This window comes from Colius striatus, chromosome 5, assembly GCF_028858725.1.
Source record: "Colius striatus isolate bColStr4 chromosome 5, bColStr4.1.hap1, whole genome shotgun sequence".
NCBI classification, from domain to species: Eukaryota; Metazoa; Chordata; class Aves; order Coliiformes; family Coliidae; genus Colius; species Colius striatus.
The window spans coordinates 19,539,258-19,555,865 of record NC_084763.1 but is presented as its reverse complement, the minus strand read 5'-3'; the positions used below and the strand labels follow the sequence as shown (position 1 = coordinate 19,555,865).

Genomic DNA, 16,608 nt, shown 5'->3' with positions numbered 1-16,608 from the left:
CCTAGCAAAGGCTGGAAATTGAGAATGAACATTATTTTTTCTTATCTTTGTAATTTAGAAGATATTAGCTCAGCTGAGGTCTCTCAAACAGATACTTGATATAAAACATTTGTAATTCATTTGACTATATACTGAGGTCAGACGGCACTTTTTTCTGTTTCCAGATTAACTTAAAGTGAGCTTTGTATTGCTGAAAATGTGTTAGCATAACATAAAAACTCCTTTAATAAAGTACAAAAAAATATTATGCAATTGTTATCTTTGTGAATATTCCTGTGAAGAAATCTTCCTACTAAAAATGCACAAAAAGCTTACACAAATCAATGAACATTGTTAGAATAAACCAAGGGATATTTTAGGAATGTTAATTGTTAATGTTCTTTCAATGCTAAGTATCATCAAAGACTGCCTACCTGAGATAGTTCTGTGCTGCTTTTACTCACTACATTGATTTTTTTGGATATATTTAAATTAGAAAAAAAACAGGGGCATAGTAGAATAAGAAACAAAAATAGATCAGTATTCCAGACATCTGTACTATCTTCTTAAAACCTGTAGAGTATTCTGGCTGTCCACAGTGATGCATAGTACCTTGTTCATTGCCTTCACATTGTTAACTTCAGGCTATTTAAATACATTTTCTTCCTTGTATGCTGAGGATAGCACATGATGACAAGGTAGTCACTATGAGCAAAATACAGCATTCTTCTTTGGTTCTCTTGGGGTAGTTGTGCTGCCAGTACGATTTTGCTGCAGTACCAGTATGCCACGGTGCTCTACCTGCTCTCTGCCTATCTTTCTCTGCCAGCAGAGTTTATATACAGTTCATACATTCTAAGGGTTTCCATAATTGCATTTTGACGGTTTCTACATTGTAAGAAAGATTTCAAATGTTGCTTTAATTTAAAAAAAAAAATATTTTCAGCCTTTCCATGTTTACTGCATTCAGTAAGTTTGTTCATGCAAAGAAGCATAACTGTGTGGGCTATTTATGAGCAATAACATTCCTCTTTAAGGCCACCAATTCTGTTTACCTTGAAAACCTGCAGGTAATCTATTGCATGCATTGCTAGAGTGTGTAGAGCTAAATGCTAATATGAAGGATATTCATCTTATACACATGGATCTGACCACAGACAGCTATTTCTGCAAGGCACTGTACTTTCTATAACGCATATCCTAAGAGATCTCAGATGTTCAGCTGCTACGAAACCCATAGGAACCCAAATGGGGAGCTGCTAATCAGCATTGAATAGGTTTGTCAGCTGTAGCTGCATAAGAAGGTCTATTTTGTGTTCTATAAAAATACTGGGAAGCATCTAAAAAAGAAAAAAAAAACAAAGGAAAAACATTGAAAATTTTTACTTCAACCCAATACAAAAGAAACAAGGTTAATTCAGAATATTTCTTAGTAAAGAAAGAAAGGGGAGGGAAAAATCATACCTTGTGGACCAATGAAATTTCTAAGTACAGTGCTACTATGATTTAAGCTGACAGAAACTAACCATTATTAGGAGGTTAGTGCAACTGCCCTAGTGCTGCATGTGGGGAGGAGGACCAAATAACAAGTCTTACAAGGTAGACAGACTGTGGTCAGGATTGGCGAGACAAATGTTTGAAATTGATTACATCATGTCTTGAGCACTAAAAGCATATAAGAATACTAGAAATAATGCACTACAATGGCTTCATAGCCCCATATTCACACGGCTGCCATGCCCTCAGTCAGAGAGGGAGACAGAAAGGGAGAAGATTTAAATGTATCTTTATATACATAACCACAAAATTTTATAGCCTGTTTGACTTGTTGGAGTTTACCTTTTACAAATGCAAGTATCACAAAATTAAATAGATTAGGCAAAGTTTAAGTATGCCTTTTGTTTTCCCTTCTTAAATAAAAATGGCTACTGAAAATAAGAGATACTGCATGAAAGGGTGAAGTAAAGATACTATTTTTTTCTATGCTACCTAAAAGCAGACAAGCTGGTGCAACTTCCACTGTTGAACATTTTCCTGCTTACAACAGCACAACTTACCAGTAATAACAGAAAAACAAAGGAATCGTCTGCGTGCTATGTAATAGTAGTCACATATCTGTCAAACTAAATGCCTCGATACATGGCTGTTTTTCACAAGGGGTGAGTGGATTTGCTATTACAGGTAAATACCAGCAAACAAAATCTAATTTGTTAAACACTGCACTATAGAGACAGTAGACTCTCAGGTTGCTACTGAAAAATTACTTGGCTTAGCAAAAAGAGGACTGATACTGCTTGCTGTGCCAAGACTGGCTGCCTCCCCACCTCCTCCTTCCTTATGCATTCATAATTGCAGATCTTGCCAAGGTTTTGTGCTTTTTGCCCCCCCATCCCATGTTTTTGGGTGGTTTTTTTTTTTTTTTTGCATTCAATATTGATCCCTAGTGCAATGATGGGTAACGGCATTGGAAAACACAGCCATTATCTCCCTCTGTCTTCATAACTTACTACACTCCATAGTAAACAAAGTAAACAAGGTCAACAAGAACAAAAGAAGCTGAGGAAATTTTCACGGCTTTCATTTGAATGAACTGTACTGTCCATCTGCCTTTTCAATTACAGCATATAAGAGAATCCCTGTGAAGTAATAATCAAAGAGTAAATTAAGCCTAGTTTTTTGTTGTTGTTCTTAAGAAAGTGGTTTTAATATACAAAGACAGTTTTCTAACATAACATTTAGGCTCTGTCTTGTTTTCTGCAGGAGAGAATTAGGGAAGAGACTGCGGTGTAGTAAAGAGAACACATAAACAACACACAGTATATTGGCTGAAGCCCTTTGAGATCCTAGAGTACATGTTAAAATTTCAAGTGGTCATACCCAGAGTTAGCAGACACTCCCAGTCAATCTCATTTTTGTATCTCATGTAACTGCTTTAGAGATGAAGATATGATACATAACCAAACCCCAGGAGCTTTTCAAGCTTTACTTGAAAAGCAAGTGGTATATTATGGTTTTAAATTCTGAAATCTGCAGGGACTATAAACCACAGTAAATTAGTTGGCTGGGTAATAGAGCCAGGACCTGGTGATGAAAGAATTTCCCATGATTTCCAAACAACTGGTTCAGCCAGCTAGTTGAGGTATTAAAAATACAGATTGATTTAACCCCAACTTTTTAAAATAGTTGAGACCTTTCCCAAAGTAGAAATAGGGGGAAAAAAAGAAAAAAGAAAAATAGAGAGAACAAGTGATTTTGTTTAAATGCTCTAGATGAGGACTCAAGATGTCTTAGCTTTTTTTTTTTTCCCTCAAATCTTAAGAAGTTTTAAATGGATATAATTTTAAGCATCAAAAGAGTCAGAACTGTATTATCATAGATGTTAACAAAAAGCAAGGGTGTATAGTAATTGAACTTTCATAAAAGCCTCCCTTACAATTCTATTTTTAAATGACAGTTGCATTTTCCTATTTCACATTTGATCTAGACCCTTTTCCGCATCTTTAATCTGCCATATCATGCTTATGATTGGAGTAACTCTTTATACTGCATATGTAAAAAGAAAAAAATATTAAACATTGTTTGAAGGAATATGTTCATGAGTGTCAGACCAATGAACTGAAAGAAGTGGTCAACAAAATGGGCAAAGTGGTCTAAATTTACAAGTGTGCCAGGAATGCGGATGCATGTATTAGATTTTTGTCCCCTAAGCAGACTTTGCCATACTGTGTTGACAAAATCACTGAGAATACAGGCTGACCTACAGAATACGGTTTTGCCATATAATGACAGCCCTGCTACAGAGCAAAGCCTCTTCCCACTTTCAACCCTAGCACTGGGATTCAAGTACAATCTCTGACACATCAGGCTTTGCTATTTCTAGCCAACATCTTTTGCTATATTTTCTCTGAATGTTGCCAATCACCTATGCAATTTCAACTGTAAAACTAATCTCTGCAGTATCTGACATTTAATAACGCCTTTTTAAAACTGAAACCCTTATGATCTTTACTGTACTTGAAAAACTTTTCATGGTCTAATATGAAATGGAAAGATTTCCTTAAGAAGGCCAAATATATTTCTTCTTTTCAAGTACCACCATCTTCTTTAGTGCAATGAGAGGCAAAAGCTTTGAAAGGATTCCTGTAACACGATTAACATTTTTGTAATTGCAAGGATTTATAGAACTGCCACCAGGTTACCAAAAAAAAAATTGGAATGATATTTGCACACAGGCTTAGAGAGGTAGAAGCCCTATGACTCAGATAATTCTGCATTCAAAAGCTCTCATTATTTTAAAATATTTTATAAAATAATTTATATGAAATTGTTTTTAGGAAAAGAGATAAAAAAGGACAGAGGCGTAATATCTCAAAGAAAATTTTAAAACTCTGGTTTCTACTTAACATAACATGTAATTTCCTAACCAAAAAAACCACATTTGTTAAGAAGCGACCCAGGATTAGATTCCACTGTCATCTTAGTAAAAAATATGTGCAGACACACTTTCACATGCATGTGCGTGCACACACACACACACACACACACACACACACGCTTTCTTTTAAAGGACCTTCAACTGAAGCATCTGTGATCTAATCTTCTCTAATGAAACAAGAAACCATTAATTCTGATTTTGGTTTTGGAGCAATTCTGCCATACACAAGAAGGTTAACAATGGGAATTACTTTTGTGTGTGTGTGAGAAATGAAGAAATCCACCTTTACTTATGGCAGTGCACTGGACATATTCAGAGGTATTTTAAATGAACAGTTTCTGTAACAAAATCTAAAAGAGTGCAATCTAACACAGAACAGTTTCTGTAAGTTCAAATAGGATTTTTTTTTTTTAATTATGTATACATGCATTAATAATTATTCAGTGCTTCAAGATAAGAACTTCACTGCCCAGGAGGCTGTAACATTCCAAGTATAAACATCAGGCTTCAGCAGATTTCAAGATCCAATACACTGGATTGCTCAGCTGAATTCTTCTGTCACATGCAGCATCCATTATATATTAACTCCATCTTCTTATTGCAGATGGCTGGTGATAAAATACAGTTAATAATCCAGTATCTGTGTTTGTCAAAACATTTTAGAAGCACAGCCTTAACATCACCGATTCATTCTGCCTTACATGAAGGCAAACAGAAATGCTATGAAAGGCCTCCGCAGCTTCTAACCTAGAAGGGAACACAATCTCCTAAAAACAAGCTGGTGACAACTAAATATTTGCACTGAAAGTTTTGTTTTTAGTTGGTTGGTTGGTTTGTACAACGTGTGTTTTCTCTGAAGAGGTGGTGTGATTTTTTTTTGGGGGGGGCGCTCTGTGCGTGTGTGTGTGTATGTGTGTGTGTGTGTGTGTGTAATTTTTCTTCCATGACTCATCCAGCATGAATCTCTTCTACAAGAAAGTGTTCCAGAAATAAAAAGTGATACTCAGAATAGTAGTATGTATGCAGATGAATTACTACACTCTACAACATTGACTGAAAAGAAACCCACAAAAAATGAAAACAGACAACATGAAAACTGAAATGTGGTAACATTTACAGGCAAAAATTGTTAATTTTTTCCCCTTAACAATTCTACTATAATATCCCATAGGATATTAATTTCCACCACAATATATTAGTTTTCCTGTATAACATGAACAGAAACATTGAGAACAGAAGTTATTCAAGACAGTAATAGTTTCATAGGGGACAACAGAAGAAGGGAAAAAAAAGCAACTCAAACCTAAAGGTACAAGGTTCTTTTTTTCCCCCTCCTTTTCTTTGTAAATTTTAATTTCAGTTCTTCTTTCAGTTGTACTTCTTTGGTAATGGCAAGGTATGGGGACATATGAGGGAGCGATTTATTTACACTGGAAGTGGAGGATTGGCTTCACTCTCAATTCCAGTCAGGGTTTACCCAGCTCTGAGGTTCAGTACTCGCTGTCCCATAACTGCAATATCACTGCAGTGTTTCCTCTGGTTTGATAACTGTCATGTACGGTGCCAGTGCACAGTAGACAACAAAACCTCTCCCCTTTCCCTTCCCAAGCAGTGAAGAGTGCTTTGCACCTGAACTGAACAGACTGGCCACCTAGCCTGACGGGTAGCCACAGAGGCTACTGCTCTCAAAGGACAAACCAGTTCCTGTGAACCACCCATGCTGCCAGGCCAAGGAAGGTGTGATGCTGGCAAGGCGTCTGAGTCAAGGCTGCAGGGGCTTGAAGGACCTTTTAATGTAAAGGTGGCAGCGTCCAGCTATGACCATCAGCCTTGCATCGAGCAGGACTGGAGGAAGTCCCCTGTTACTAGCATTCAACATCATTGCTCTGACACTGACAATCATCCACCATTTCCTCTCTCAAAGCTGCTGAGAATGGCCACAACTGACTTTTAACTTGTGCTAAATTAACAACTCAACAATAAATACAAACAAAAGTTGCTTTGAGGTAGGTATGTATGTTTTTAAGTGCAAAATGTCTACCAGTTAAAACACTTCACAGAGCTATATTATTTAAACTGACATGCTATAAACCCCACTACATCATCTTGTAAGATTTCTATGTTTATTATTATTACAATTCCCAATTTCTGTTCAACTTGAGATGATAAATGCAGAACCAATACAATAAGTAACGAATGTATCCACACTGATGAAACAACAAACTGAGGCACAGTATGGTGAGTGAAAATTAGCATTTCTTGAAATTATTCCATTAGAATTCTGGTGCAATGTAAAAGAAAGGCTCACACAATTAGAACTGTCACAAAAAGTTTGATTATTTGAAGGCTCAGCTCAAATAGTAGAATATATACAGTAGAATGTAGTAAACTAGTAGACTATCTCAGCCCAAAATCTTCTGTTTCCTGAATTCAGTAACTTTTCCTTCTGATGTTTAAGAAACTCACTTCACCCCTTAATACTGGCTCTATAAGAATAATACCTTCAGAGAGTTAGGTCTTACTTTCCATGGTTATTATTTTAGTATTTATTACAACCTTAATGCTGTAATGCTGTAGTGTATTCTCATTATGCCACCTTACATCACGAGTAATTAGACAAGAAGGCTCAGAAAATCAAGCAAGATGCATACAAACATATATAAGTGCTTCTTTTTTCTTCTCTTCCTATTCTTTAGGTGGCCCAACAGTAACATGCACTAGAGAAATAAATACCACAATTTTTTAATGATATTAAAAGGATTTTTTTCTTCTCTCAGATAATATAAAATTCAGATATCATGTGATGATTGTAGCAATTTTAAGTCAAAGTGAGTGCACAACGTATGCAATCAAGCTTCCATTCTGCTCTGTGCAATGCTGCTTTGTGTAGGAAGTGTTACAACAGGGACAGGTGAGACTACAGATGTTCTGGCTTCTCACAAACAGATCAGGAAAACACCCAGAAAAACCACAGGTGAAAATTATCCCCATTAGCTCATGCTTTGTTATGTGAAAAGACAGAAACATGAACATTCATTAAAGATTTGTTATTAAAGTCAGTTTCAGACTGAACAAAGCTGACTGAAAACCTGCCTAACAGAAACTTTCAGCTCTGCTCTCATAAGTGAAATCTACAAAGCAGAAAGTACAATCCAGTTCGTTCTAATTAAAACTTGTGCTGCACCAGAAAACAAACAAATATGTGAAACAGTGGTTTGTATTTTTTCAATGAAGTAACACTAAAATAATATCCCCAATCAGCACTACATGTTTCTGAAAACTACAGATGGGAAAAAAAGAGGACAAAGTACCGTACAGCTAACATATACCTAATACCCTAACCCCTATAACTTCAGGAAACCATAACTTCTAAGCCTGGTCACACAGGCAATTGTTGCAAAGCTGACTGTTAAAAAAGGAAAACCCATCTTATGCTTGCGATGACGTTAAAGGCAGAACGGTAATTCAAAAGAAATGAGAAAAAAAATAATCTAATGCCACATTTTTAATGGTGAAGAGACTTAATCCAAATTACTCAGACCTAAAATCATAATGCTTGTCGGTTCTTCCTCAGCCTTTGGAAAATGTAGTAACGTTAAAATATTGCAAATTTATCTTTGAAGGGGATTCCGAACAGTTCTGACAACTCAGACAATTGATATTTTTTTTCTGTAAGGATAGTAAAAAATCAATCTGCTTCCATAATTTGTGGATTTCACTGTTAAAGACATCCCTCTTCCCAATATTTTTCATTCTATGAAAATAATAAAATAATGCTTAGTATGTCATAAAGCATAGTACTTTTCTGACAGGGCTCAGAATATTACAAAAGTTCTTCTCTTAAAGCTTGAAGTCCTTATTCAATATTTAATGAAACCGAGAAAGCTGCTGAATGTCCCAGAAATCCTCCAACTCTCTGCTCTGTGTTCATTCTAAGTATTATGCAGCTCTAAATTAACAGTGAGGCTAGATGAGATTTCAAGCAGCCAAGAACAGTATTTTTCCATCACACCACCAAAAATTTCCTATATCTTTTTTTTTTCTGTTTAGCAACACTAACTTGCAGCATTATATTGCAATTGTACACCTCAGCCCAGTGCTGCAGCACTACACTGCTCAGACATGCTCTATGCTCCAGCATGTTTTTAGGGTATGCAGCCAGCTCATCTGTAAGCCTGAAGAAGATTTCCATCAAGCAACAGAACTAAACTCTGCACAAATATTTAACAGCTCTGAGACCCCTAAAGGCTTAAAACAATATGCATTTTGTGGTATGCTAGGAGTCAACCCCATACCGATGATCTGCATAATGCAGAGTACTCGGCAAAAACACCAGTGTGAATAAAGCACTGTTTTGCTTTGTATCTTTGAATTCTTCAAAGTAAAAGCTGAATCAAGTATAAGGCTTTCTGTGCCTCTTCACGACAGACAGTGCAGTAACAGTTCGTCCATTACATTAAGTTCATCTAAAACTTCTCATGCCTTTCAGTCGCTTCTCATTCCCTCTCAGCAGATGAAACACAAGTTCACATAAAACAAAACTAGGACGAGTTCATCCTACCTAGCTTATTTTTCAAGCTGCTAAAACTATGCGGTAGCCCACTCAAACAGAAAATTTCCCAGACAATGGAATCCTTTCAAACTGCACAGCCGACAGGGTTCCCCAGTTGTCAGTTTTAAGTGCGTGCCAGCACGAAATGTTCTTGAATCTGAAATTTATAATAATCACTCCTATTGATAATGTGAGCAGAAGCAGAATTACATCACAGTTAACACTTACCAAAATACATTATGTTTCTCATTAATCATGCAGTCAGGATCCCGCCGCTGTGTATTCAGCATTAGCTCCCGCACAGGGCTGACATGTAAAACAGAGCTCTTTCATTCTACATTATGTGGAAATTTCCCAGCACAAGAAGCGTGAGCGAGCAGTGAGCCTCCTCAGGATGAGCGCTTTGCAGGCAGTCTTATCCCCGATATAATCCCTGTCTGATTTAGCGTTTACTCCGGCTGCATGCTGCACTGCCCATTCTTACTGTAATCTGACTCCTCCTTCTGATGTCCTTGCTGTGCCTGTGACATCAGGACTAAGAGTACTACAAACAGATCTTTTTCTTTAACGGGCTCACAATGATGTGCTCGAATATCCTGGTTAACCCAACTCTGGCTTGGGAGGAAAAAAAAACCAAATAAACCCTCTTTCTAAAATCATACAGGATTTTTTTTTTTTTTTGGCAGCTAGCACATTCAGTGACATAACATGCTCAATTACATAATCGATGCGAAAGACAAAGCATATATTGTTTGCATATTTTTCTTTGAAGGGTAGACTCCAGGAGAAGCTGAGCGCCCTGATTCTCCAGCTTGAGTAGAAGATAAAGATGCTTGGCACTTTGCAAGACCATGTTCCCATAGGACTTTATTTTTCTTTCTTTCTTTCTATTTTTTTAATTAATAGTTAAAATAAAACATTAAAATAGTTCCATTTCAAGAAGTTATTTTAATCCAAATGTTGGATAAACCTCCGTCTGTTTTTATTTTTAAAAAGCGACAGACAAATAAGTAGTTCGATTTCAGTAGAGCTGAACTGATTTTTTAAACTACAATTTCTCCGCATGAATAACAAAGCATGAGGATGGGAGATATATGACAGCAAGGATTTGTAACGGAGTTTACAACCTTTCACCCTTCAGGTCTCCATTTCCTTTCCGGCTCAGGCTGATAAGTCATTAGCAGCTGGTAGCTATTTTAATGTTCTGTGAGAAATGAAACAGCCCTAAGTTTGTTGTAAACAGGTCCCCACACAGTCCCTGCTGCTATATGAACCAGGAGCAGCTTTGGAGGAGGAAAGACCAAAGAAATATTGAAATACTCTCCACCACCTACGCATAGTGCCTCAGAATGGATCTGATGCACACCAGTGGGGCAGCATGGTGAAAACTGTGAGGTCTGTATTTGTGCATGTATTATGTTGGTCCTGTGAATCAATAGAGGACATCGGTTTCCTGCTGTCAGGCTGGCAATTATCACCGATAACACATTTAAACTAACTACAGGTAAAAAATAATGGACAGTATGCTGAAGTGTTTATTTCATTGTAATAGAATCTGACAGGATGAGTGTTTTCATTCTACAGGAAATGAGATGACAGGTGTAATTCATATAAAGCTCTACTTATTTGTAAAATCTCCACACAGTAACTACTATTTTATGAGGTCCAATCACTTTGGGCAAAATTCTCTCATCAACACAGCAGCCAATGAATGCTCCAATTGCAGCAGAAGTAGTAAGAGCCCTCACATACAGTGCCACCACGAATCTCTCAGCAAGAGTCCTCTGCCACATTGCTCTCACGGAGTTTCACATCACCTGTATGAATATCAATGAGATTAAACACTGCTGGGGGGGAACTGGGGCATGAATTTCAGCCCTGTCCCTCACTGGCAGGTCCACAGCTCTCCATTTCTAACGTCTAGCCTTTCTCAGTGTTGTTTCTTATTCCAGCTGCCCCTAGGAAGAGATATTCACAAAGCGGGAGATACATGGTGCACAGACAAACTCCAAAATAAACTTTGCTTCACAACTAAAAAGCACACAGTGCAGAAGTGCACTTTGAGGTGAGGGAGGAAGATCAAGACTTCTTACGTGGTTCAAACTGACCAAGAGCAATTTCAGTTAAGCAAATCCTAAATCAAATTGAAGAAACATCATCTTTTGACCACTACTAGGGAAAAAAAGAAAACTGTCTGGAAGGTATGACCTGTATTATAACTAAAGGATTTGGACAGCAGAGGATATTCATGAAAACTTCCTTTCCTCTATCATTACAATGCTCATTCCCTTCTACTATACAGGGAAGGACGCTACAGGAGAAAACACCACCCTCAAAGACTGGTTTAAAACATCTCAGCTGAGCCACTCGAATGTCCCTGAGCAATAGGTAAAAGCTACTATTTGCAACCTTTTTCAGCACAAGCATTCCCTCCCCTTTGTTCATGCAGGGTAGAAGCTCAGAGAATCAATTCACTGTGAAATCCTTCAGCTCCTTTGCTATCTTTGAAGATATTTTGCAAAGGCATTGCATGATGCCCCTTAGGACAGTCTGCACCCAAGCACAGTGTTTACCTGGTAGGCTGAGAGGTAGGCTTTTCTTACCTTAAGTCAGAAAAGCTCAAGATCATTCAGCTGAGAGTCAGACTCTGTGAGATATAGGCTACCTCCAGTCTCGATGTTCCTCCAAGATGACAGACCTTGATGATTCGTGCTATCAGTTGTCCAGCTGAGAGCTCGTGTACAGATAACTCATGTCTGTAGATGTACCATTAGCAGTCAGGCAGTAATCATACTGCCTTTAAACATCCACTTCTTCAGCTGGCTTCTCCATTACAATACCAATTTGGCAGAGCCTGATAGCAGGTCACCTCCTCTGGAAGTGTAAACAGCAAAGTTCCATGTAGACAGACTTATTCTTCTCTAATTGGTTCCAAATGTTACCTCCACTATTGGTTTGGACTTTAGAATGCAAAATAGTCAGGGCCATCTCCTTACCTTATCTGCATCCTAATTATATTCTTACAGAAAACATACAATCAGAGTAGCCAAAGAGAAACTAACTCGAGTTTTCTCTAATTTCTTTGCATTTCAACTATGAAACAAATGTAAGGGAGGAAGGAAAGTTGCTGGTGGTCTTTCCGGGAAAGCTTTCACAGCCCACATTCACATACTCAATGACAAATTCTGCTTTCATTTACATACATAAAACATTAATAAACTGCAAAAAGAAGCAGAGTTCCAAACAAGTGACAAAAAAAAAAAAATGTATTCCCAGAGTGAGATATTGTCACCATGAGTGAAGGCAAGGATTAGTTTAGCAATTGCAATTCTGAATAGCACTGCAGACGCTGCCGAACACTACTGTGGGGAAGCACGGTCGAGAGCTACAAACACTTGTACACATGTACAGATTTGAGTACACTCAGTCTGAGCGTGCAGGATCATGCAGAATGAATAAGTAAATTAGCCCATGATGTCAACTCACAGTGCAAACTCCCAATCATCGACAAGCCAGCACAGGCTAACAAATATTTAGCTTTGCTGCAGATGCAGGTCAACTGCAAAATTATATTTTCATGCATTGCTCATCTATACAAATCAAACTCCAAAACCCTTTGTGATTTAGTAACAGCATAAACATAACACACACAAAAAAAATCCTTCTGCTAAAATAGGGACCTCACACCTTTATATCTAATAATAAAATTATCTTCTACTCCCTGAAATCGTCTTTCCCAGTAACATGCTTCTCTTTTTACTAATAGCATCTCCACCTTGATTTCTTTTGCCCTTCCTCACCCTGACAGTCTTACTTTGGTAAAAGGTTTGCCTCAAAGGGCAGATTTGCAAAATGCATACTACCCCACAAGACATTGCATTCTTGGAATAAAAAAAAAACAAACTGAGAACACACATGTCCCAGAAGTACATCACATAACCTGCATTTATCCAGAGCTGAGAAGGCTACATGTTACCCTCCATGCCTGACCTGGTCTAGAGCCAGAAGGCCACTTTGTGAACTAGCTGTACTACCTATACTTTCTATGTATTTTTGTCTGTCCACCAATTTATACAATGCCTCCATAGCAAGTGTTAAAACCACTCACAGGTCTGTCTGTTGCAGAGACCAATTAATATTTAATATTAATGCACCCAGTTAATTCCCTAGGATTTCCTGGAAAACTCTCTTCCAGTCTTGAACTCTCCCAGGAGGTAACTAATATTAGATTTATACCCAGAGTCTTACCAGTTGGCTTTGATGAATTTCAATCAGTGAGGCTGACCACAAACCATGTCTTGCAAATGCAGAGGCATATCAAGGGACATTTTTCTGGCAGAAGTGTAATAGTAGGCAACAAAATACGTTAGTGACACGCATTTTAAGTTTATGCATCACGTGTAATAGGTTAAAAGATCTCATGTACTTGAAAGTTTTCCAGATTATCCTAAAATAAATTATATTTACTGTACAGGAATGTCTACTAGGAATAAAAACACCTTGTGCAAACATTTGTTTCTGAAAATAAAGTGGGAGAGAAAATTCAAATCATACTGGACCTACTAATTCATCAAAAGCACCCCAAAACAAAAAGATTCATGAAAGGAAATATTTCTACATCATTTGGAAATGGGTGTATTGCAGCTATTTAATTTCTGTTAGTACTACAGTAACCACAGTGCAGAAATAAGAAACAGCAAACAAGCCACAATTTTTTAAGGCTCCAAAAGTAATTGAAAGTGTTTCCAAGTGCGCATATTTTTGTGTCTCAAATCAAACATACTAAGTACATCAGCTAGAAATTGAGTTTGTTTTTACTTTGAAGCCATCTGGAGTAGTTTAAGACACAATAATGCAGATTTTGTGATTCATTACTAATCTCTTGAGGTTATGCTAAAGGAAGGAAGGAGCAAGTTACATTTGTCTATTTTAACTAGCCATAGAGGCTCATCTTTGGTTTTGCATGTTCTCCACTGGCTAAAGCTACCACTTGTATTTTTTACTCTTGACTCAGAAGTGTCACTTCTGGAAATCTGCAATATTTGTCACCATGAATACCATTTAACTGCAGCGGTACCCAAAGGAACTCTGCACCTCCACACGTGAATACAACTGGAGGAACTTAATTAATCTTCCTGTCACTTCCATGATGCTTTTCATTAGTTTTGCTGCTATCTGATCAACTGCTTCATTCTCTATTGGAAATGGCTAACCAGAACCTCCTAGGAAAGCATTTTTAGGAGGTAAACAAATACTCACCTTTGATTCCAAGAGCCTTTAAAAAAATCTTTGCCATGCAGACTTTATCAGTTCAATAACAGAACTTGCAACAGTGTTCTTTTTAAGCAACTGGGATTTTCTGTGTATGACGGTTAAGATATACAAATAGCAGAAATATGCAATTTTTTTAGGCTTAGGGCTAGTGTTTTATATTTTGAACCCAGATGGTATGTGGTAATTAAAAGGTCATTTTTTTTCTGAATTTATATTCCATGGATATGGATAGTTATTACACAAACAAACAGAATGCTGTCAACATAAGACCAAACTGACATCTGAGGCACTACTGCTGCATATAGTTTTACTAAATGATCACTCTTGTCATCTTTTGCTCCAAAGTATGTGACAATATTTAAGATAATGAATGTGAATGAATACACAACTGGTGTAGCAGCTTCTTTGACTATGCACTTGATAATAGGTTTAAAGAGAAAGATGGTCTTAAAAACAAATGACAAGACTGAGAACCTTGTCTGAGTCCATGTCAAAGGTATTTTCACAGATTCACTCAAGCTATTACTTTTATCAGTCAAAGAATGAAACCAATCAATGGTAACATTAACTCCAACATGCATAGTCCTTCCCTTCTCTCTCTTTCTTTTGTAAATTTATTTCTGTATTGCTATCAGTAAAATTTGTCTAATGTTGTGGGTTTTGAGTATTTCACAGTATATCACAACTCTTCGTGAGGTGAATTAAGTGTTTCAATTTCTTCGTCCATCCTTCTAAAATACTCTACAATTTTGCCACATACCTTTTAAGATTCATCACAAAATCCAGGAGTTGTAGTCCCACAATTTATAAATTTATAATATATAAAATAAAAATTTATTCATTCAGATGTTGCACTGAGAAATTCTGTGCAGCTTTCACACTCTAAATTCCTTTTTTTTTTTCTCAATCTGACTTTAGGGTGCAATCTATTAATAAGTACAACCTGCATTTTGTATTTCTGATTATACCATCATAAATTAGTTAAATTAGGTATGTAGATGATCTGTCAGTTAACCCCTTCTTAATCAGACGTGTACATGCCTTATGCTGTATAGCGCATTAGTTTAAAAGAAGTGGCCAAAACTATGTACGTCTATTAGTTCTAAAATAATCTTTATCAATCAAATGTCAAGTCTCAAGTAAAAAAAGTTGGGTATTACACAATGAAGTGGTCTGATTGTACTGCCTGTTTTAACTGTCTCTTTATATTTTGTTAAACTAAAATAACTACAGTTTATTGCATGATGAGACAACTGTTTTGCTCTGGAATGACAGCAATGCAATTATTGCAAGAGTATCAGATACATTTCAATACCAGCAAATAATTAGCACTCCTATATCCCCCTGTGGTTTCCCAGGGGAGATCTTGGAAATTTGCAAGGTGCGAGGGTTGAGGCTTTTTGGTTGGATTTTGGGGGTTTTGTGTTTGTTGGTTGGTTTTGTTTTTTCTTCAAGAAGGTACACCAATAAAATGAAGATCTTCTTAACCATTCTTTTAGGGCTCTTGTGTAAAAGTTATCCATGCTAACTGACTTTAAATAGTCTTTAGTTCAAGTAGTTGCTGCTTGACAACTTCCTTTCTTTCTTCCAGGCATTTTGGAAAGTTTCTCAGCACACTCATAATACGAGGACTGTATCAAGTATTTTTCAAAATAGAGAAAAAAAATATTTATTTAACACTTATGGCTCTTTCAAATCACATGTAACAATCTAACTATCTCCATCTAGTGGTTTGTACTATTAGGATTTTTGTTCTAAATACATTTTATTGTCCTTTTCCCTGCAAACCACAGATTTTCCATTTCCAAGTTTTAGCTTTCCCTAAACATTTTCCATTCTTCTTACTTCACTTTATATCAGTTAGTATCCACTTCCTCTTTTATCATTTTGTCTCAAGTTTCTTTTTAATATCTAGTTGCTGTCCTTATTTTGTGGCTGAACTAGAAGAGACTTTTAGCCACATTTTTCCATTTTCTGAACATGAAATTACTTCATTTAGTTATCTGGTAACCTCTAGTTATTTAAGGAAGTGTCAGTTTTCTTTCCAAGCTTTTCTATTTTCCTTCCCAGAAAGTCCTGTTCCTTATTTTCCTTTAAGAAATATAACATGTACCAAAATAAAATCAAACCCAAGTCAAAAAACCCAAACCCAAAATACGTAAGGTTTTACCTGCACTCTGTCTTCTCTTACAGAATATAATCAAATCAGTTTCCCTACTCTTAAGTCCCTCAATAGAAAAATTTCAAGATAGAGACATGAAACAATACTGCTTCATTTTCTTGATGTTATACAAAGCTGAATAGAGCTGTTAAAAAATGAAAAGAAAATAAAAGTAGCAATGCAGTATAACTTTATGTTTCCCAGTGA

General features: G+C 36.8%; 1 protein-coding gene across 1 annotated transcript in view; it reads right to left on the bottom strand.

Annotated features, from left to right (window-relative positions):
• Positions 1–9,472, bottom strand: part of ZNF385D (zinc finger protein 385D) — a 161,536-nt gene extending 152,064 nt beyond the window's left edge. Inside the window, exon 1 of the mRNA XM_061997187.1 lies at positions 9,195–9,472. Within this exon, the coding sequence (XP_061853171.1) occupies positions 9,195–9,216 (22 nt within the window). The 5' untranslated portion in view covers positions 9,217–9,472. The remainder of the gene's footprint in view (positions 1–9,194) is intronic.
• Between the last annotated feature and the right edge of the window lie 7,136 nt (positions 9,473–16,608).